Source organism: Pogona vitticeps, chromosome 2, assembly GCF_051106095.1.
Source record: "Pogona vitticeps strain Pit_001003342236 chromosome 2, PviZW2.1, whole genome shotgun sequence".
NCBI classification, from domain to species: domain Eukaryota; kingdom Metazoa; phylum Chordata; class Lepidosauria; order Squamata; family Agamidae; genus Pogona; species Pogona vitticeps.
In genome coordinates, this window is record NC_135784.1 from 171,412,409 (window position 1) to 171,436,082 (window position 23,674).

The following is a 23,674-nucleotide window of genomic DNA, read 5'->3' on the forward strand; positions in this document are numbered from 1 at the left end:
TATTGAAAAGGAAACTCAAAAGTTTTAGGCACAGAATTCATCACCATATTTCACATTTTGCACATCTGCTATACTATTACATAGTCATGACAGAGGCACCGTCCTGTTTCTAGCCCTGAGGTAAGCTAAAAGCTGATTTCTGGGGACAGGATATTTTCTCTTTTCTTTCTGCTGCACTGATTCCTGAAATAAATCTCAAGCCTTTGAGGCTTCTGTCAGGCTGAAACCATTAAAACAGCAGGAAGAGACAAAAGATTCTGGCTTGAGGGATCTGGGGCCTTTTTTAGCAGGTACCCTTCCGACGTCCTATACTGAATTCTCATTGCTGAATTCAGTGTGGACAACATAGCTACTCACCTGTTCTCCAGAAAAGTTGTACAAGGGCCGAATGTCACTCCCGTTTAGAACTGTAACCTGGAAAAAGAAACAAATGGAATATAGAGGTGACTGGTCAGACAGCATCTCCTGCAGGGGCCCCAGGAGACATCAGCCTGGTAGAGGGGAACTAATTGGTCAAGCCAACTTCTGACAGGAAGAGAAAAAAGATTCAGGAATCCTTGCTCCCAAGCCCAAAGGTGGTTTAGAACTTCTCTCATAGGCTAATCTGGCTAGGATGGTAGGAAAAGGTAGGCCAAAATAATCTGCAGGGCCACAGTTAATCGCCTCGGTCCTTGTCCCCTTTTTAGAGCCACACATTGAACCCTGGAGTCCTGGCTGCCAACCTGTGATCTTCTTTCCTTTTAAAATATTTGTTCACATGTTTCCAGTCGCTGTAATACATTTCTATGGATGTGTTCCATATGTTTTGCCACTGGAACATTTTCGTCCCTCTATATCCGTGTGGCTATTTTGTCACAGTCTCTAACAGGATGTGGCAGTAGTTGGGGAATGGCCTAATGCAGAAATCTATCAGTTCTGTTTCAGGATTCCCTCAGATTTCCTCTTCTACAATACAGCACTGAAATATAAAGCTGAATTAAAGGAATCTGTACGGTGAGAGAAACTGAGTGAGTGGGTTTCTGTATTGTGAAACCCATGGGTGGGGAGGGGGCCTTCAAGAAGTCTCTGGTGAGTCCAAAGGCGGCAGCTGCGGTTCATCCAGGGCAATTCCTCGGGCTACCAAATAGGTCACAGCAAGGCCACCCAGTGAAAGGGTGTGTCGGGAGGAAGGGAAGCTGTGTCACATGCTAGAGGCAAAGACTATCACAGCTCTTAAGTAACTTTCACAAGATCATGTATTTGTCCTCAACCACAGTCAAAAGCCTGCAGGGAAATTGGTTTTGCTCAGTTCTGGGGCCCCAATGGCTGAACTCCAGTAGAAGTAAGTTGTAACTACAGTAGGTTCATTGAAGATCTGGTGAATCAACTCTTCCGTATGTTCCACTGATTCAGTGGGTCTACTCTAGTTGCAACTTACTACTGTATTTCAGCTGTTTGGCCAAAAACATACCTCCTCTATAGAAATGCACTGGTTTTATGAAGGCAAACAACAAAACATGCAGCTCAGAAATATCAAATTAAGAGCGGGTGGAGAAGAAACAATGCTGTGAGAGATAATGTCTCTCTTAGTTTACAAAAAGTGGATAGTCCGATCAGGTCATTCATCCCACGGCAAAAGCAGCCACACAGCAAGGGCCCAGGGGAGCCACTGAACCCTAGAAAGGGCCACTGCTTCCTGGTGGATTTGCACCTCCTTTGACTGTGCAGGCCAACTTTCCACCATGTTCACACAGGAAAATTAAATCTGAAGGGGTCTTTTCTAGTAGCGCACCTACTGGTGCTGATGCCAAGAGGTGTAATCATGGAAACTCTTTAGTGGTGTGCTTGTTGCCTGTGTCAGGCCAGAGGCACTTGATTTGTACCTCTGTGTTTAGTAAGGAGTAAAGCACACACCCAAAGAGCAAAGCCAGTACCAAAACTCCTTTCAGTCAACTGCATGATAAAGGTAATACTGAAGTTCTGTTGAGTATTTCCATAGGTTTCATCATGCTAGCAACCCTGAAGCTTCATAATGGAGGATGATATATATTCTACCAAGACAAAATAGTAAAGGAAAATATAAGATGCAAATATAGCAATGTATAAGCAATCTCTTTTGGAATCTTCTCTCCAGCTGGTGGTTTCCAGACGTATCAGAGAGAAAAATCCATCATCAACTCACATTGGTAGCTCTGACTAAGGATAGTAGGAGTTAAACAGTCCAAAACATACAGATATGTCGGGAAAGGCTTGAACCCAGGATGACATCCCTCTGCTCCATTTTCCAGGAACAAATGGCGGCTCAAGTAGAACAGGAATGGATTACTTTAAGGTTAAACAGCTCAGCTCTGGCTTTTGAGTTCTCAGTAGAAGGGACTTCCCAATCTGTGGCTTACCACTGAGAAAGCTCCATAATATTCTCTTGCTATTTGAACATGAAAGCAGCTGCTTTTTGGGGGTGTGTGTTGTTTTAAAAGGAAAACGAGTAAAATTACACCTAGAGGAATTTGAGGAAGCCCACATGCATTGAAGAGGAAAGCTTTTCTTTGATAGTCCTGGTGCCACTGCATTATTTCCCAAATTCTGCACCACTTCTACACCCCTAGTAGTTCCTAAAGGAATTATTATGATCAGTGGCTCAATCTTGCAATGGGAGGGAAAGACAGACTCAGCCCAAACCAAAACATCTTAAAAGTTGCAAAGGAGGCAGAGGAGAGAGCTAAGTGGAGCACAAACAAAAAGATGGGAGTAGGAGGGTAAAAGAGACAGGGTTGGCTCTTACGTATCCATAAGTCAGGTTTCCTTTAGGAACGCCTGCCACAAAGTCTGCAAAAGAGAGAGAAAAAAACCCCAAGGTCATTGACACCAGTAGGTATCTGTACTGCTGCAATTATGAAATACATACAGTATGTACTACATTCTATATTACCTAATATTCAGTATTACATACTATGCACAAAGCAAGTTTCTCGTTCTCACGGGAGGATAAATAATTATATATATATAATATGACCATGAAGAAACTAGCCGAGAACTCTGGATGAAAACTGTGTGCTCCCACCTAATACTATGAGCTCCCGTTGCCATTATAGGTGTATGCCCTCATTTAGCATCTTAACATTCTCTCCACAGTCTCTCACAAGAAAGGAAGAACAATAGATAACAAGTATCTGCACAAGCTATTGCCTCAAACAACAACAACAACAACACAGCATAAATCATTTTTCTAGAATACAATGGTTTCATTTGTTTTGGATGCTTAACCTTGTTGTCCAACAGATGAACATACAAAAGCCCAACCATCCTCTCTCAAAAAGCCCCCTCTCTCAGAAAGCCCATCTGTACCTTCAGTGGAGTCTCCGCTGAATTCCCCTACAGCCACAGAGTAGCCTAGAAGTAAAGTGGAAGAGAAAGCATAATTAAGAAAACTGGTTTCCATAGTACACCCTCCGAGAAGTGGTTACAGAAATTCCCAGCATGCTCTGCAGCACTGAAGCAGGCCACAGGTCTCATAAAGCAGGCCACAGGTCTCATCCACGAAAGGCCACAGGTCATTGTAATCATGGTTGTCTTTCTGTTTCTCCCAGAAGATCAATGTACTCGATCCTTTTTCCAGGGAAATGTCATTATGGTGGTTGGCATGAAATAAAGGGAAAATCACAAGAAGGAACATTTCCACTTCAGAGCTCATATTCATAGAAAACTGCTTCCCTCAGACACGCACTGTCTAAAAGGGAAGGGAATTCCCAGAAAATTGGGACATTCCAGGGTTTCCTCACAGATTATGAAGAATTACAAACCACTCACTATTCTTACTGTGTGTGAACTTCCTCCAGCAGGAGACGTTGGCCCTACTATGGTTCCCACCATCACTCCTCCCACCGGCTTGCCTCCAGAAGCCCGGCTTCCTGTCCGAGCTGCTAACGTTTGTGACTCACCAAAAATGTCTGGCTCATCTCTCCAACACTGACCAGTCTTTTTAACAGGACTGATATTTCAGGCAAGGAGCGATCGGACACACCAGGTCTGCCTCGCTTGCTGAGACAGAGGCAAAGAGCCCCTTAACCCAAATGCAATGAGACTCTAACTTGAAGCGCACCTCTGCAGTTCACTGTGGGTCTGCCTCGTTATCTTGGTTCAATTTTGGGAATGCGCTGCCAAAACGAATAAAGGGAGCCTTCATTTTCACAGTGAGGAAGAAAGGGGTTAAAGAGCCCTTTGTGTTCAAAGTTGAAGGGGGAAAAAAACAAGCTGAATATGTTATATGTGTGGGTGGTGGGCGAGGACAGGAAGGATCTTTGAAATCAAGACCAAGACAGAAAGGCTTACTTAAGCTCACCCCAAATAAAAACAATGGAAAGTTAATATCCATTCTTCGAAGCTTCCAGAACCGGCAGTTCTGCTGTAAGGCCCTCACACCTAACAAAAGTGAAATGGCCATGCAACCATTTCCTGTTTTGTTTGCAAATTTTGAAAATGGGGAAACAAGAGACCTGTGGGAATAGAAAATAGGTCTCTGAGCCCCCACAACTTGTCTAGCTCTGCCTTCAAAGGTCAGTTGTCAGCTGATAGTGTGTAAACTGGGAGGGGGACCCACTGGTGGCCCTGCCGGACCATTCCTAGGCTTGCCAGAGCTGAAGAGAGATGCCATCCCACAATTTGGAAAGCTTCACATTGCCCATCCTTGCTAAATCCAGATTTGAGGGTTAACTCAGTTGAGTCAAGGATCCCAGGAAACCAACCCTAGGAAGCAGATCCAACAACCTAGAGGAAAGATGTCCACCCAGAAGGTGCTAACATGGATGCTCAGCAACCAGCCACCAGGAAAACACTACTACCGTCTAGTAACCGGCCTTTTGCTTTCTCTCCAACACTTACCCAAGTAACTGTCATCAGCATTGATGTGAGCTTGCCGGGTCTCCAGCTGCCCTTTAACTACCAGGATTAAATATTCAGGGTAATAGGACTCTTCAATGGCATCCTGTGTTGCCGATAGCACCTGGCCTGAAAAAAAAGGTGTGCTGCAATGGTTAGAGTGTTGGACTAGGTCTGGGGAAACCTGGGTTCAAGTACTTGACTCAGGCTAGCCTAAAACACCTCAGCTCCACCCACCTCACTCAAGACACATACTGTATTGCATAATTTGAGGTGATGTCATTTCAGCACACAAGGCAGAGTACCCCAGAATTTTGTGTCTGCGTGCATGGGGTGCATTTAGGAATGCTCCATCTACAGTGGTGCCTCACATAACGATGTTAATTGGTTCCAAACAAAACATCGTTATGTGAAAACATCGTTATGTGAAGCACCATTTCCCATAGGAATGCATTGGAAACCGGTTAATCCGTTCCAATAGGAATGGATTATCCGGTTTTTTCCCTCCCCCCGTGGCTTGGATCTGACCCACGGCGGCTAACTCAGCCATGGCTTGACTCCCTAGAGTCCGGCCATGGCTGGGGTAGCCGCCGTGGCTCGGATCCAAGCCGCGGGGGGAGGGTGGTGGGATTGGAATGCCTTTCAGGCATCCCGGGCTTGGATCCCACCCGCCGCCGGTTAGGGTAACCGGCGGCGGGTGGGATCCAAACCCGGGATGCCTGAAAGGCATCCCAATCCCACCACCCTCTCAGCCTGCCCCCACAGCTTGGATCCAAGCCGTGGGGGGTCGCTGGGAGCGGACACCCCCCCACCCTGCAGCCGCCGCTTGAAGCCTCCCCGCGCTGCTTTCCCCAGCCATTCTCGGACGTCCAGGCGTCCGAGAACGGCTCGGGTAGGCGGCCCGGGCAGGCTTCAAGCGGCGGCTGCAGGGTGGGGGGGTGTCCGGAAGGTTTCCAGGCTTTCACCTGGAAACCTTCCGGATACCCCCCCCCTCTGTCCCCGCTGCTGGTAGCCTGCCCGGGCCGCCTACCCCAGCCGTTCTCGGACGTCCAGGCGTCCGAGAACAGCTCGGGTAGGCAGCCTGGGCAGGCTTCAAGCGGCGGCTGCAGGGTGGGGGGGTGTCCGGAAGGTTTCCAGGCTTTCACCTGGAAACCTTCCGGATACCCCCCCCCTCTGTCCCCGCTGCTGGTAGCCTGCCCGGGCCGCCTACCCCAGCCGTTCTCGGACGTCCAGGCGTCCGAGAACAGCTCGGGTAGGCAGCCTGGGCAGGCTTCAAGCGGCGGCTGCAGGGTGGGGGGGTGTCCGGAAGGTTTCCAGGCTTTCACCTGGAAACCTTCCGGATACCCCCCCCCCTCTGTCCCCGCTGCTGGTAGCCTGCCCGGGCCGCCTACCCCAGCCGTTCTCGGACGTCCAGGCGTCCGAGAACAGCTCGGGTAGGCAGCCTGGGCAGGCTTCAAGCGGCGGCTGCAGGGTGGGGGGGTGTCCGGAAGGTTTCCAGGCTTTCACCTGGAAACCTTCCGGATACCCCCCCCCTCTGTCCCCGCTGCTGGTAGCCTGCCCGGGCCGCCTACCCCAGCCGTTCTCGGACGTCCAGGCGTCCGAGAACAGCTCGGGTAGGCAGCCTGGGCAGGCTTCAAGCGGCGGCTGCAGGGTGGGGGGGTGTCCGGAAGGTTTCCAGGCTTTCACCTGGAAACCTTCCGGATACCCCCCCCCTCTGTCCCCGCTGCTGGTAGCCTGCCCGGGCCGCCTACCCCAGCCGTTCTCGGACGTCCAGGCGTCCGAGAACGGCTCGGGTAGGCGGCCCGGGCAGGCTACCAGCTGGGGCTGGCTGACGCTTCGGAGGAGCCGCGGGGAGAGGCCTCCCCGCGGCCCCTCCGAAGCGCCGGCCAGCCGGCCGGCATTCTCGGGGCAGGCGCTTCGGAGCAGCCGCGGGAGAGGTCTCCCCGCGGCCGCTCCAAAGCGCCCGCCCGGAGAATGCCTGCAGGCTGGCCGGCGATTCAGAGCGGCTGCGGGGAGACCTCTCCCGCGGCTGCTACGAAGCGCCGGCCAGCCGGCCGGCATTCTCGGGGCAGGCGCTTCGGAGCATCCGCGGGAGAGGTCTCCCCGCGGCCGCTCCAAAGCGCCCGCCCGGAGAATGCCTGCAGGCTGGCCGGCGATTCAGAGCGGCTGCGGGGAGACCTCTCCCGCGGCTGCTACGAAGCGCCGGCCAGCCGGCCGGCATTCTCGGGGCAGGCGCTTCGGAGCATCCGCGGGAGAGGTCTCCCCGCGGCCGCTCCAAAGCGCCCGCCCGGAGAATGCCTGCAGGCTGGCCGGCGATTCAGAGCGGCTGCGGGGAGACCTCTCCCGCGGCTGCTACGAAGCGCCGGCCAGCCGGCCGGCATTCTCGGGGCAGGCGCTTCGGAGCGGCCGCGGGAGAGGTCTCCCCGCAGCCGCTCTGAATCGCCCGCCCGGAGAATGCCTGCAGGCTGGCCGGCGATTCAGAGCGGCTGCGGGGAGACCTCTCCCGCGGCTGCTCCAAAGCGCCGGCCAGCCAGCCGGCATTCTCAGGGCAGGCGCTTCGGAGCGGCCGCGGGAGAGGTCTCCCCGCAGCCGCTCTGAATCGCCCGCCCGGAGAATGCCTGCAGGCTGGCCGGCGATTCAGAGCGGCTGCGGGGAGACCTCTCCCGCGGCTGCTACGAAGCGCCGGCCAGCCGGCCGGCATTCTCGGGGCAGGCGCTTCGGAGCAGCCGCGGGAGAGGTCTCCCCGCAGCCGCTCCAAAGCGCCCGCCCGGAGAATGCCTGCAGGCTGGCCGGCGATTCAGAGCGGCTGCGGGGAGACCTCTCCCGCGGCTGCTCCAAAGCGCCGGCCAGCCAGCCGGCATTGTCAGGGCAGGCGCTTTGGAGCGGCCGCGGGAGAGGTCTCCCCGCGGCCGCTCCGAAGCGCCCGCCGGGGGCCTATGGGGGAAACATCGCTATGCGAGTTTCCTCCATAGACTGCCTCGCTATACGAGGCAGTAGTTTCCCCCAGAAACCCCCTCGCTATGCGAATTCATCGTTAAACGAAGCATTCGCTAAGCGAGGCACCACTGTATTTCAAATTTAAACAATTATTTCTAATAAAAATTGCTTTTCAATTTTTTAAAAATGTTATTGTTACATCTTAGAACTACAGAGCTGGAAGGGACCCTAAGGATCATCAAGTCTGGCCCCTTTCAAGGAGGCACAGTGAGGAATTGAACTCCCAACCTCTGGCTCTGCAGCCAGATGCCTAAACCACTGAGTTCACTATGGGGAGTAAACTGGCCTATGAAATGAGTGAGTGAGTGAGGAAGCAACTTTGCTTGCCTCTGGTAATACAATTAAAATAATAATAAAATTAAATAATTGACAAGTCGCTGCCCTTTCATGACATCCCAGCTCTTCTGCCTGAGGTGGCTGCCTTACTCTGCCTAATAGAGCCAGTTTTGACACTCAGCCATGGAGCTCACCGGGTGATCTTGGACCAGTCACACACTCTTTGTGTATATTACCTCACAGAGTTTGTGTGAGGTTAAAAACAAATATAGAGGAACCACATATGACAACTGAAGTGTTTTGGAAGAAGGGCAGGATCTACGCATGATGAATAAACTAAAATGCTTATGTAGCTTTTTCATTTGTTTGTCCACACAGAACAGCGTGTGGACATCAACATCCTCATGTGTGAGGAGGCGAGCCAGCTGTGTTGCGAAGTGTACTGCAATTCCACAGGGACACAAGAAAAGTGCAGAAAGCGGTGTAAAAACTGCACTCCCTGTGAATCTCAAGTTTTCCTTTTGTTTTTCTCAAGAAGGGGAAGTGGCCAGGCTTCACAGTTGAGGAATTGTGTTCAAAAGGTTAGTTTAAAAACAAACGAGAAAACTTGAACTGGGCCCATCTAATGAATAGTAATGGACATTAAAATTGTATTAATCTGCCTTGCACTGTAATTTGTTATTACAGAACTGACAGAGAACACAAGCCACCGTGTTCTGAAAGTTTCCACAGTCTAGTCCATCCCTGTTTTATTACAGGACAGCTTGTTGGCCTCCACAAAAGGCTCCCTTCTCCTCCTCACAGCCATGTGGCTACAGCAGCCCTAACTTTTGAGCATAAGTATCCTGCACCACTCTAACTTTAGCCCAGTAGCACAAGCCTTCAAACCAAACAGGTAATTGTGGGGGGAGGGAGAGAAAGAGTTCCACATTGTTGAAGGGGTGTCAGCAATTTTGTCTGGGAAAACTGTTATTAGAATAAACAAGCTGGACACCACAAGACAAGACGGTTTGGTTCTGGGTTTTTTAGGTTTTGTGTTGCAACATATATATTTGCAAATCTGAATGTATAGACTTAGTATAAGAAAACTGGATGAAACAAGACCAGACCAGACAGAAAATGGTAGGGCTCCATACAGGACAGTTTGACCATAGGTTGTAGTTGTCGTGTACCCTCGACTACAACATGTGGTTTGTGACAATTCTTTGAATGGGCAACCTCCACAATGAATAGACTTGCTCAACTCTTGCAAACTCAAGGATGTAGTATCTTTTATGGAGTCAGTCCATCTCATATTTGTTCTTCTTTTCCTGCTGCCTTCAATATTACCTAGCCTTTTTGTCTTTTCCAGTGATTCATTATATACACAAGTTTAAAATTCATGTTCATAATTCAAAGTACAATCCACATTAATCTGCCTTGTGCTGTGACCAGAATTATAAATAGGACACAGAGATTTGTGAGGGGAAAAATTGAGAAGGCAGCTGTATTAGGCACCTCTAAGACTAACACATTTCATTTGGTATAAATTTATCTAAACTGAAGACTTGCATAGAGAAAAATAGCTTGTCAAGCAGGAAACTACAGCAGTTCATTATATGCTAATTTCCTGCACTATCATGCTTGTTGGGTTTCCTAACTACAGTAGTTTCCAAAAGTTACAAAGCAAGATAACTTATTCAGGGTCTATGAACCTTCCACCAACCTAGCAGTTCGAAAGCATGCAAATGCAAGTAGATAAATAGGGACCACCTCGGTGGGAAGGTAACAGCGTTCCGTGTCTAAGTCGCACTGGCCATGTGACCACGGAAGATTGTCTTCGGACAAAACGCTTGGAAACGGGGATGAGCATCGCCCCCTAGAGTCAAACACAACTGGACAAAAATTGTCAAGGGGAACCTTTACCTTTATGAACCTTTAAGACTTGACTCACCTGGGACAAATAATCTTACTCAAAAATTCTTGCTCAAAAATTTAAGACTTGCTTTGGTGGGTCAAGAAATGAAGGCAAGCTGAACTAGCATTCCACCTGTTTACACTGGCTGGCTAGATGTTTCCAGCAGGTTTTGATGTATAGAATGGTTTAAACGTTTTAAACTTCAGCCCCACATGACTGGCCCTGCTGGGCAGGGTTGACAGGAAGTCCAAATCCTATGGAGGACCAAAAGTTCTAACTCCTGTACTGTGTGGTACACACTGGTGTGCCACAAACCAACCACTTCCCCCTATTCAAGTTGTGGGAGGAACTTTTCCTCCCCTTGGGGAGCAGTCTGACAAGCACCCTCAGTACAGTATAATAGACACACTGTGGTCATTCTACTGAATATCTGAATCAGCCCTTAAACTGCCATAATGGAGGCTCAGCACCTCCTGCGGCTGCGTCTTGCTTGCCATTACCATGGCTTTTCCAGAGTTCTCTGTCCTGTCTCCAACTCCTTTGCCTTCTTTTGCTCAAAACAACAACCTTAGTCCTCTCTTTCTTCAGCCAGGATGGTGGAGAAACTGGGGGAATCAAAATGCCCTTGGCTGTTTTGCCTTCTCAGTGGAAGTGACGGACTCAGTCCTAATGCGTGATGCCCGATTCTGGATGGTTTAGCAGGCTAACGGGGTGGGGGTTGAGGAGCTGAAAGGCAGGGGTGTGGGTGCTCACCTTGCCAGAAGTAGCTTCCTGGGCCACCGAGAAGAACTCGTCCGCTCTTAAAAACAAAACAAAAAACAAAAAAACAGGGAAAAGAATTAGTACCCACAGAAGTAAGTGATCCTATAGCTCTCAACTTTGGTTTCTAATGGTTTTTTTTCCCTTTCTTTAACATATCTGTACCCAGCCCATCCTTAAATAAGTTCAGAGTGACATATACTGTAGTTTCCGCTTGTATGTTCCCAGCCGCACTGTTTATTAGGTTGGCTCAAGAGAGGCTAATTGGCCTAGGATCAGCTAGCAAGCTTCAGGGGATGTGAACCCGTTCGTGTCCCTTGGGATAGGCTACCTCACACCTTCCAGTTAGTGTAGAACACAACTTCACAGCTTCTGACACCTATAAACCCATGGCTGGACTTTCCCAACCTGGTGTCCTGCAGATGTTTTGGACTTCATCTGCCATCAGCCCTGCAGTAAGAACCTGTACTCCAGAACATCTGGAGGGTACCAAGCTTAGGGTGGTTGCAATTTACTCATGGGGGGGGGGATGATGAAAGAGATAGCTACAGCACTGAAGGACTGTTCTGTCACATTGAAATCAATGATCCTGAGGCAGTTGGCCAATACTAGCACCTTTCTATGTAAGTCCAATTGCATAAGGTGGGCTCCATTGATTCTGAGCATGCTCTTTCCCTGTTCTGTGTAACCACAGTTTGACTAAGCAAGGGAGGGAGGGAGGGAGGGGAAATCTCTTACTGGCAAGGGCATTCAAGGGGAAGGGCGCCTCTAGCAGAGATCTGGGTTGATGGGGAGTGTGACACAAACATAGGACCATTCTACCTTTATCTGGGATTATGTGTCCTTCACAGTTTACACTTCTGTGGGTTTCAGTCTACATTATTTCCATGTCTAGTTGATGGGGACTCTTCAGGAATAAGGCCACCTGCCATCACTGCCTCACTGTAATTGCAGAGGTGTAGCGGTTTCTGCTTCTGCTTCTTCCCCAGTGACATTTCAGCTACCACAAATTGAGAGTGTAGACAGCTGTGCGGTTGTGCCTACAAGTAGCCTCCTTCATCTGTAGCTTAACCAACCCTTCACCCCAAGGAAGAAATCTGCCTGGCTGCAAAAAGTACAGAAACATAGCATCATGCAGTCTTTCTGGGCTTCCTGGGGTCTCTTGTGTGGAGAAAGCTGGGATAGAAACAAAGTAAATGAATGAATGAAATAAAACAAATGCTGCCTATATTCTTGGGTGGGCTAGAAAATAAAATAAATACTGCTCATATTTTCTCAGGTGGGCTAAAAACTCACCTTTGTGAATTCAGCACTAAATCCACTTTGACAGTAGCCTTGCCCACGAGCTGAGTTCAGGTCTGGCAGAGAGACGGGAAAGAGAAATTTAGAGGTGCTTCAACTAACGGCAGTACAGAACGATGTGGATGCAAGAGATAATTAGAGTTAAGTTCTATGGTACACAGCAATCAAATTACACTGTGGTCAGAATCCTGCTGGTAATGTAACATGTATAAAAGGAAAATAGTGCAAGTTGTAGCAGTGAACTGTTGCTAATTATTGAGGTGCTAGTTGCACCTATGATATACATCTGAAACACTACCAGTATTTTATTAATCAGCAGCAATTCACATCTGCAACTTACACTCTTTCATTTGTTTGTGTGTAGTCTGCTAGCAGGATTCTAACCATTGATAAAAGAGTTTGCCACAACTACTTCCCTAACCTTTTGACGGTACAAATAAGGTAAACAACTGGATGAGGCTGCAGGAGCCTGCCTGCTTCTGAGGGAAGGAAAGACAGGGTGTTAGGGTACTGTCATGGGGGAAGCAGGAGAGGTTGCCCACTGTATCTCTAGATGCAGCTCATCTGGCTCTTCCTGAGTTGTTGGCCAGTCCTCTCCATGTGTTGCTCAAATGCCACAGCTGTGTATGGCCCAACAGCTTTGCCCATGGTAAAGCAAAATGTAAGAACAGGTCGAGTAAATCAGATATAGAGCAGGGAAAGCTGATCCAGTGTAACAAGGGGACCTAGCCTGCTCTGTGGCTGTTGCTCTCAGAGATCAAGGACACACACCGACACTTAATGGCTGTGATACTGGTCCTCCTCTTCAGTGCCCCTGCTTCATTACCTGAACGGCAAGGTGCATATTCCACAAACTTGGTGAAGTTGTTGACCGAGAGGTAACAAGTGCCCACAACCTCACGCTGAGGCTCGTCCTTGTTTGTTCGCCAGCTGTAGAGAGGGGCGCAGGCCTAGAGGAAGGGAGATTTTTTTTCATAAGCAAAGCATAGCCTGCAAGAAGTTAATTAAGCTGCGGCAACAGATGAAGTGAGATCAGCTCCACAGGACTCCAAAGCCAAACAGTGTGGCTCGTGAGGCGTGCTGCCAGCAAAGAGATGCCCTGCCTTCAGAAAATAACTATCCTGCAATCTCTAGATCTGCTCCAAAGTTAACTTTCTTTTCCAGCATAAAATGGCTTAACAAGTCACTCTGGGACAAACGTTCCCAAATTCTGTGTCAACTAGCCATGAAAGGGGATGAAATGCACTTTTTTAAAAAAAAGAATTACACCTACTCTATCCCTCTCCCTTTGTTGATTTCTGCCAATACTAGAGGATTTTATAACTGAGATGAGGTTAATAAAGACCTCCATTGTCCATCACCATCATACTCCAAAATCAAAACAAACTCAAGTCTAGGAGGGGATAAATAGGAGGTCCAAGGTCTTTCCTGCCTTTTAAAAGAAGCCAGCCTGTATCTTTGAGCTCCATGATATTCTGCTCTGCAGATCTATTTCAAGATTGCATCAGTGTTTCACGGAAACTTTTATAACAAGCGGTGACCACAACTGACAGATTGTTCCAATAATAACTTACACATGGAATTCCGACAATGGGTTGCCTGGCCTCCAAGGGTGTTTCCATCCCCATGTTAGAAGTACAGCAGTTAGATAGCAGGGAAAATTACTGGGGCCATCCAGGCGTCTTACCTTGCAATCCAGTATCAGTTTAGTAAGAAATAAGGGCCATTTCAGTCAACGGGCGCTCACTACAAAAGATGGCTCCCTAAATCTCCAGCATTAAAAGGAAACCAGATATTTTCATTTCCTAATTGAGACAATCTGGTTGCCACAACACCAATACAGGATTAGTCCATATTAGTCAAAGTATAGGAAATACACTATTTTGGGACACCTTCTGCAGCCATCTATCTATTTAACTGCACATCACTGCAACATACAAGCCACATGCTGGCTGAACTTAGCTATGCCAATTTCAACAAACTCTAAAGCACTTCCTTATGACTGCAGAACCATGTGCTCCCAAGATCACACTCTACAGAGAATTCCAGCATTTGGAGGATACAGCCAAGAGCAAAGGAAATGTTTCCACCATGGCAGGGCAATCGTTACTTTAGATGCCTTTGCACATTACAGTTGATGTCACAACTCAACGCTTACCAAGATAGAGCTGCCATGTGATCGCACCGTGGCTCCAAACCACTGCAGAGATTTGAACTCCATTTGCTCCATTGTCCCATTAAAATCTTCTGTGCGGGATCCTGAGGAGAGGCAGAAAACAGATTAAAGCCCCTAGAGTCTTTTGACCAACTCTCTCTCTCTCTCTCTCTCTGTGTGTGTGTGAGAGAGAGAGGTATATTCTGTCTACAAAACACAAAACTGATTCTACCTTCACAAACTGCTGTGCTTTTGATCCCCTGTGTGCAGACCAGGTCTCTCTACCCTCTTTCACTTCCCCATGTACCACTGTCCCCGTTACTTCCTTGCCCATTCACAATCCTCCATCTCTTTGCTGCCTACTTTCCCAGAATGTGGTCCATTATCTTGACGAATAACTTCCAAACTGCATGCCAGGTCACAATGGAGTTCTACTACAGAATGCCTGATGTGTACCATGAAAAACAAACCAATTCTATAATGAAAAGTGGCCGAGTGTTCAAAATATCCACACATTGGGAAGGCAGAAAAGCTATACTTCTGCATGAGGCATTCACTAATCTGGTCTTGCCTCCTTCTAGCAAGCCCTGGATGGCATCTGAGCAAGTCTACTACAGTGGTGCCTCGCTTAACAATGTTAATTGGTTCCAAAAAATCGCTGCTAAGCGATCTAATTGCTAAGCAAAACGCAGTTTCCCACTGAAATGCATTGAAAACTGGATAATCCATTCCAATAGGAACAAATTGCCGTCCTTAAGCGAAAATCACCATAGGAAACATCGCTAAGCGAAACACAGTTCCCCAATTGAAATGCATTGAAACCTATTCAATGCATCTCAATGGGGGGGGGGAATACAACAACAAATTAAAAAAGAGTCAGAACAAAGTCAAATTTGGCTAACAAAGGGTTTATTAAGTGCACTTTATGATTTCAACCATTTTAAACAGTAAACTTTAACTTTATAAATGACAGAAAACATTTAAAAAACAGCAAACATGAGGCTGTTTAAACCATCGTTAAGCGAAACAGGGGACCCAAAATTTAATCACTATGCGGAGTATGGTCCCAACCATCGCTAAGTGAAAATCGCCCATAGGGACCATCGTTAAACAAAGCGTAAAAATGCTCCAAAAAAGTCGTTGCTAAGCGATTTCATCATTAAACGAAACAATCGCTAAGCGAGGCACCACTGTACACCCCAACACAAGACAGAGCGGCCATATGATTGCACCACACTTCCACAATGGATCATTCAGTCACTCCCACTCCCAAACTGCCTGCCCTTTGGAGAAGGATAGCCTTCCACATCCTTGCATGGTTCATTGCTTCTGATCAGAAGACAAGTCCAGATCACCAGCTCGTGAAGGAAATGCAATCAAATACTTTCTGAAAAGTACGTATCTTGAGACATGGGCATCTAATTTTAATTCAGACAGCTGTGGTGGGGGGAAGAATGCTTCTGCTGCAAGGGATTTGTGAAGTACTGGCCTGGATCCTAGGCTAATAATTGCTGCCTTTAGTTTTAATCCAGACCAGAAGAAGGACTGCCAGTCTGCAGACTCTGCTCCAGACAGGGCCACTTATATCTCAGCAGCACAAGAGCAAAGGCTCTTTGGTGAGATACTCGCAAAGTACCCGGGAACCTTAGGAAAAAAAAGAGCAGGCTACTTATTTCATCCCCCCCAAAACCTCATTTAGAACTGATTCCAGAAAGCTATTCTAGAACGAGTGTGAGCCAGAAAAAGGACCACAGCCTATTTCTGGACTGTTCAGATTTCCCCAATTTTCTTTCTCTAAAGGACCCTGCCAAAAATAAAATATGGTTCCACGTGGGTCTCCCTCGCTTGCCAACTCTCTCATTTAATTCACATCAGCGGCCTGGAAAATCAACAATCTTTGCCATTTCAGAAACCCCACAACATGGCTGTGAACAATACTTCAGAAATTCCGTCTCTGTTTACTCAGAGGAGAAAATATTTCATAATACAGCATTATTTTCCATTTCCCGCCCCTCAAGATTTCCCATTGTTGTTATTTAGCAGGGAGGGATCAAGCTACAAGGAGAAAACTGCAGTAGGAGAGTAATGGCTTGGTTAATAAAAATGTTTACGTCTCCCAAGCCCTCCTGTGCTATCCACTTATCCAGCTGCAAAGATTTTTCAGCCTACGAACCAAGAGATTACACATAGTTCAAAAAGTTACTTCTAAAAATCAGATACAACTATAATTCTGAAAATCAAAGCCATCATTTATTACCATTAAAGTTGCTATTTTAATTAATAACTAATTTAATTTGTGCACAAAAGGGATTAATTATTAGTATACTCTTTTCAGGCAGATGTTTAACCATAATGAGAGTCCCTGGATGCCATTTTTTAATTAATAAGTTTTTAATGTTTTACATGGTTTGAATTATTCAATTTTTTAAAGTCAGTTTTATAGTTTAATTGGTTTTTAATGTGCAACTGATTGCATTTTTAAATTCATTTCTTTTTAAGAATGTGGGCCACCTTGAGTCTCCTTATCGGGAGAAAGACAGCTTAGAAATAACAAAAATAAAATAATAAATAATCCACAAATTATTTCCAAGCTCTGGCATGTTGGGATCTTCTCAAGGGCACTCCGGAAGACAATGTTAATTTGTTCAGCAAAAATCGCTGTCTTGTGAAAACATTGTCTTGCGACATGAGGTTCCCCACTGGAATGCACTGGAATCCGTTTAATGCCTTCCAATGGGGAAAAATCGTCGTCGTTTTGCGAAAATCGCCCATAGAGAAACCGTTTTGTGAAACACTATAGCGATCGCAAAAACTCATCATCTAGCAAATTAACTGTTTTGCGAGGTAATCATCTAGCGGGGCACCACTGTATTAGTAATATGCAATACGTAGCTCAAGGGCATTGTGAACTATGTCCAGCATGTGAGAAGCAACCTGGATCTCCTTAAGATCCCTGCTCTGTGCCTCTCTTGTCAGAATGGCTCTGTGCCCAGGAGCGATTGTCTGAAGTTTCACAATATTCTGAGGGACATTCTGTTAGGACAATGGCCCCCAACCTTGGGTAACCCAGGTGTTCTTGAACTGCAGTTCCCAGAAACCTTCACCACCAGCTGTACTGGCTGGGGGTTCTGGGAGTTGCAGTCCAAGGACATCTGGGTTCCCCAAGGTTGGGAACCACTGTATTAGGGATAATGTGAGAAATGTAACTGTCACCTCCCTGGTTCAGCTGCAGGTGCTGGTGATAAACCCACCAACACAGAAGGACACCAACCACTGGACAGTTTGCCCAAGCAATCCTCAAATCTATAGCTGGTATAGTATTTAAGATGAGCTGCAGGCGATTTTGAATTCATGTGGGACAACTGACTGGTCAGCATGAGCGGCCCCCAACAGCCGTGTGATCTAGGCATGCCTGCCAGAACGCGCTCCATTTTCCTCTGTAAGGGTCCTCTGACAGTCACGCGCATTCCTCAGCAGGGGTAAAAAAAACCCCAAGACTTACTGAACTGAACATATTTTGCTGTTTGAAGCAGAACAGAACATGGCACCCACCCCTGCCTCATATCAAGAGCACTATAGCCAAGACTGACCAAGTTACTTTGACACCAGAGGCAGAAAAGGCCACCAGTGCTTCTCTACACCAAGACAAAAAAAAATTACTATAACCAATGGTCACTTGCTCTTTCATATCACACAAAACATGCTATCCCTTACAGCCATGTTGCCTAAGTGATAGGGCTGCTTCTCTGTTGCTCTCCTTTTCTGAGGGTATACAAGATCAAACCCAAGAAATGGTAGCAAATTTTTCTTAAAATCAGCCTGGCTCTTTTTTTTTTTTATTTACTTAATGTGTTCTTTCCTTCTGCTTTGTTTATAATACATGCAGCCCACTCTGTCTAGTAGAGGTGTCCTCTCCCCAAAGGTTATACAGGGTCCAAATGATAAATGAGATTATAAAGAAATAAGTAACAAGAGGGAAAAAAATGCACTATTTTTTCTTGGGCTTTTTCATGGCTGAAAAATTATTCAGTGGTAGATTAAAAAAAAAAAACCCAGTCCAACAACTCTAAGTGTTTATTGATTCATTTGTTTCTGAGTACGTATGCATTCTTCTGTGTGTGAATTATATTTGAAAACTCTGGAACACCAATGAACCCAACAAATATCCATACACTGCTTTGCATTTTGGTGGTGGTGGGGTTTTCTTTCATTTTGAGCAATTTTGCCTGAAAATATCAAATTTCAGTCTAACACGTGCTTCCAGAATTTTGAACAGGAGTTGGCCTAACAAAGGTTCTGTGTTCTGTTCTGCTCTGAACGTACGGAGCCTAACTTTTACTAGTCACCTGAAACCAAGTTCCCCTGTTTCAGACTACACCGAAACAGCTCCCCAGCCAGCATCCTGTTCTGCTCTCAGACTGGAATGTGATCTCTGTTCTCAGCTGAGGCTAGGAAACTCTCTTTGGCCCAGCTCCACTGGGTACTGTCCAAGCCAAGTCTATCGCCATGCGCCAAAGCAGGGAAATCCAAGGCCAGGCCAGCCGGCCAAAGGTCCGGGCCTTCCTCAGCCATAATGGGGAGGAAAACATTGGAGCCCTTCCATCTCCCACCGCGCAGAATGCACGAGGCCTAAATGAGCAACTATTGTCATTTTTTACATCACAGGCGGTCTGTCCAATGATGGAACAGTCTCTCTGTTCAAAACGGATGCATGTTGTTGTATTTTTTACCCCACTCGTTCGCTCCAAGGAGTATTCTGAGGTGGTGTATTTTTTACGTCACCTGCTTTGTCCATATAACAACTTTGTCAGGCAGGGTAGGCCGAGAATGACTAACCTACCATCATCTCACATTCCCCAACCATGGAGAAGGGCTGTTGCTCAGTGGCAAAGTATCTGCATCTCAAGCAATGGGTCCCAGGCTTGTCGTCTCTTGGTTAGGCTGGAGACAGACTCTTGAACCCTTGGAGAGTTGCTAGAGGTCAACACCAATGTTGTTCTATATTCAATCCAGTAAGCTTCTTGCCTGCAGTGGGATTCGAACTTGGGTCTTCCCAACCCCAGTCGTACAACTCTAAGTCCAATACTTTAACCCAACTCTCCAAGATTTACAAGTTGGTTTCTTCTGCCCTACGACTCCTCACACAGAGGAGCTCCACGTGTCAGAAGATATACAAATGTAAGGTTTCCTGACAATCTAATAATGAAGAATTTTATTAAAAATTACAATGCTGTCTGGTCTGACATGAAGCTGAGCTCCTAACAATCATTTGAGTTTCAACAAATGTGTATCATGGGGATTTTTTCCTCCACCACTATGACAGAAGAAGCAGTATACATGCCAGGAACTTTTGTTTCATCCCATGCGACTTCAGCCTGTAATTAGCACAGGATATTTGCCTCCACACTATTGCGTTCCACGGATCCCTACAGGGAAGTTGATTTTCTCACAGGGATTTAAAGATCAGAGCCCATGAGGATGAGAACAAACAAGATCCCAAATAAACCAGTGATTCTCTGTTCGCTTTTCATTCCAGTCCTGCCTCTCAGTAACTACAATCATTTGTTTTGCCAGACTGGACCAGAGAGAGGAAAAGGGGGGCCCTTTGTTGCTAGTCAGCCATAGAGAGAACTGGAATTATACACAGCCTGAACTTCCTGTTTGAAACTGATAGCTATTTCACAGGCCAAGATTCTCTCAATATGATAAAATGCATGAGTGACACATCATCCAAATTCTGTTCTGGAAACTAGAATATTGATTTAAACCGGCTTTGTTTCATACTTGAATTTCGCATATGGACTGCCGTTGGGCAGTACACACTTGTCACAAGTGGTTGCCTTGCATTACTTCAAGATAATCCAGAAAATGCCTGCCAAAGGGATAACACTCCCAGTGCAGCCAAACTGGTGCAAACTAGAGCACAGGAAGTCCAGAGTCTCATCATGTCCATATAGCCCCAATGGCCACCCTCCCTACCAAGGAAAGTCCTAAAATGCAGGAAGTGAGACTGGTCCATATTGAGAAATGAAGACCACGTCTTCTGTAAAGTTAAAGGCTCTTCATTACCTGTTCCAACCAACCATCCTCAAATACTTCGCATTACAGCAAGGACAGCTTACAACAATTAACTGTTCCTGGGAAATCCAGCTACTGTGGGGACTGCTTTGCTCAGAGGGCACAGGACAGCTTGAGGTAGATGGAGGAGGAAGTCACAGTCCCTGTTATTCGGAAAGGCCCAGACTCTCTACTATAACTGTTGGGTAGGGTGGAAGGACCAGCTGAACTCCTCCCCCCCCCCACGATGCCTTCCTAATACAGGCATCCAAATCTTGCATTTTCAATCGGTACCATTATTTCAGGTTTGCTTGTCACTTGGATCTTTTTAAAGATCTCTAACACTTGGCAGACTCTTTGCCTAGGATCCACTGGAATTTTAATTCTGTATGTACAAAAGCCCAGTCAAATGTATTAGAAGAGGTAGCAAGGTTCAGGGAAAGGCTGCGCGTTTCTAACCCAGGAGGTATTCGTGCACAGCAGTCCCTAAATAGGCACCTCCTTTTTCTGGCTGATCACGTTCTGCCCCCTACACTGCACTGCTCTCCATGCAGGAACCATCTCTCCCAGCTCAGTGCCTCTGATTGTGTTAAGAGTCTACATGTCCTTCGTTCACAGTCGGGCCAGCAAGGATTATCAATATTGTAATCAAACACATCTGGGGGACTCCAGATTGTGGAGAGCTGATGACAGAAACCCATACAGTCAAAGGGAGCCCAGTTTAAAATTTAAGGAAGAGGATGAACCTCAATGTAGGACAGGGAACCCGGGAACCCTGGAAAAAAAGAAGGAACCTGTCTATAGGACTCTTGTGCATTAATGTCTCCTGGGTGAGAAATGTGCTACCATTTGCCCAAACCTTGCTATCCCTTCTAATTCGTTTGACTGGGGTATGTCAACTCATAGAATTAAACCCCTAGAAGATCCTAGGAAGAATGTGTGCCAAGCTTTATAGATCTTAAAAAGATCATATGACAGAGAAGTCTGAAAAAGCAGGGTTTGCACGCCGAAATGAGGAAGGCATGGAGGATTTCAGCTGGTTCTTCCACCCTACGCAATAGGTGTAGTGGAGCCAGGGCTCTCCGTGTCGAAGCTGCAAGCCTTTCTGAATCGCAGGGACTGCGACAGCATCCTCCACTGACCTCAGGTTGTGCTGGGCTCTCTGAGCCAAGCAGTTGTCACAGCAGCTGGCAGAGAAATGGATTTTCCTATGAACAGGCAATTGTTGCAAGCTCCCACGGGGTCCCTTCACCAGGAAAAAGATTACCTATAAATGATACAAACAAACAAACAAACAAACAAACAAACAAACAAACAAACAAACAAACAAACAGAGTATGGTTGGCAGTAGAACTAGAAGCGAAGAGTGTAAATCTGGAGATCAGCCCAGGCCAACAGCCTGCTAACTCCCGTTCTAAGCAACCGGCCCCTTTACCTTTGCTGCTGTCAAATTCGATGGGCGTGCAGCTGTTGCTGCCGAGATTCCAGGGACAGTAGTAGACAGCACCCCCCTCCACAACATCTGGTTGGTTTGTTCTGGCTTTAGGCGCTCCAACGAGGACACTGACACTGTAAGGAAGAAGTAAGAGGGTAGAGTTTAAATGAGAAATGCACCCTAAGCAAAGCTAAGCTGACTCTGATCAGACTGTGGACCAGTTAAATTTTGTATACTACGACTCCCAGAATCGCCCAGCAAATTACATTCCCTCAAAGTAATTTATCCAGGCTATCATGATTTGGTCCCATTTCTTTGCAAACTGACTACACCAGTCTCTTTCCTCTTCAGCTACCCAACTCTTGAAGACCTCCTGATTCTGCCAGCCACTCTGCTTAACTCCCTGGAACAGGACAAAAGCGCCCTTGTGCAGGCAGCCAGGTGTACAATTCAGCAGCTGCAATCCAGCAATGAAGACACACACACCCCTCCCGGGGCCCCCAGGCCTGGGAAAGAGCTTACAAATAACCTAGCAGAGGCAGCATCAAGGGTCCTACAATATCAGAAGGGAGGGGGCAGGCAGGAGAATCAAAGAAGGATATCTGCACAGCTTGTTCTGTCTGCAAGCCAGGCGCATCCAATGATCCTTTGCTTAAAACGATCTGTGGCAACTAGAACTAGTCTCCCATTTCAAGCTCTGCAGGGAGCCGTCGACAGAGACCAATGATATCAGGGAAAGGAGAAATAAGTCAGAATTCCCAGTCTGATGTTAGGCTCTGGTGCAGAATCTGAGACTACTGACAACGGGAGGGAAATCTCATTCTTTGATCATGAATGAAAACGGGTAAGAGCAAAATGAGTTTAGCACTAATGGCTTGTGATCCAGCAGAGAAGGTCTCTTTCCGCCATTTCAGGATATGGTGTTTTCCTGCTCACACCCTGGGGCACTTCTGCACTCAGCCTCTCCAAACGACAAGCATCAGCACTCTTAAAGCCAATAGTAGCAAGACAACCCGAAGCCACAAATTTCCATGTAAGACAAGGATGGACAAGTTGAGGTCCTCCAGATGTTGGTGGAGCGCAACTCCCATCCCTCCTCTTCAGTAACTATGCTGCTTAGGACTGAAGTGAGCAGCAATCCAGCAACATCTGGAGGATCACATCTGACCCATCTATGATGCAAGACAATCTGCCTAACTCATGAGAACCACTGCAGAGAGAAGAAGCTGATGAAGCTTGGGTGGGAGGGTAACTCAGAAATCTAGCACAGTTCAGGGTCTGTGGCCTGGTCTGCAAGCACGGATAACTGGAAATGCAAAAACACTTCAAAAGTCTGCAACAGCTTCAATGTGTCCAACTAATACATCATAACATAGCTCTTGGCCAGTAAAACTGAACTGCACCCATTGGAAGTGAAACCCTCTTCAGGTACTGGATTCAAAATCAGTGTTCCAAACCTATTTGTTCATTCATTCTCCACAGTCCTATTTCATCTTTCCTTGAAGGAGCTCAAGGCAGCATTTAATTTTCTGGTTCCTATTACTGCTTCCCAAAAATCCTTTAAGGTGAGTCGGGCAAAAGAGCAGGATTGACTGGCCCACGTCTACCAATGACTCAGAGGGGACTCCAACGCAGATCTATCAAATCCCAGTCCAAAACTCTAATCACAAAACTCCGAGTCCTCTGCCGATTTTCCAAACCTGGACTTGAATGGAAACTCTCTTGCTATAAGAACATTGAGGCTAATGAAACATAATTAAGGACAAGTCATTCAAAGAAAGGTGCTTTTTGAGGGGTGCATAATACAGTATAACCCTGGAAAGCACTGCCACAAGATGTTCTCAAAGGCCCTCACTTAAATTCTCTCCACTTTAAAAAAGAACAATAAAAACTATAGAAGATCATGTTTGGAGAGCATAACCCATACCAGTGACTTAAGAGT

General features: G+C 46.9%; 1 protein-coding gene across 1 annotated transcript in view; it reads right to left on the reverse strand.

Annotated features, from left to right (window-relative positions):
* ITGA5 (integrin subunit alpha 5) overlaps positions 1-23,674 on the reverse strand; it is a 78,394-nt gene that overhangs the window by 30,381 nt on the left and 24,339 nt on the right. The window contains exons 2-10 of the mRNA XM_072991239.2: positions 21,733-21,866; positions 14,244-14,344; positions 12,912-13,035; positions 12,080-12,141; positions 10,778-10,823; positions 4,858-4,983; positions 3,325-3,369; positions 2,762-2,805; positions 358-414 (exon numbers count right to left, since the gene is read on the reverse strand). Of these exons, the coding sequence (XP_072847340.2) occupies positions 358-414; positions 2,762-2,805; positions 3,325-3,369; positions 4,858-4,983; positions 10,778-10,823; positions 12,080-12,141; positions 12,912-13,035; positions 14,244-14,344; positions 21,733-21,866 (739 nt within the window). The remainder of the gene's footprint in view (positions 1-357; positions 415-2,761; positions 2,806-3,324; positions 3,370-4,857; positions 4,984-10,777; positions 10,824-12,079; positions 12,142-12,911; positions 13,036-14,243; positions 14,345-21,732; positions 21,867-23,674) is intronic.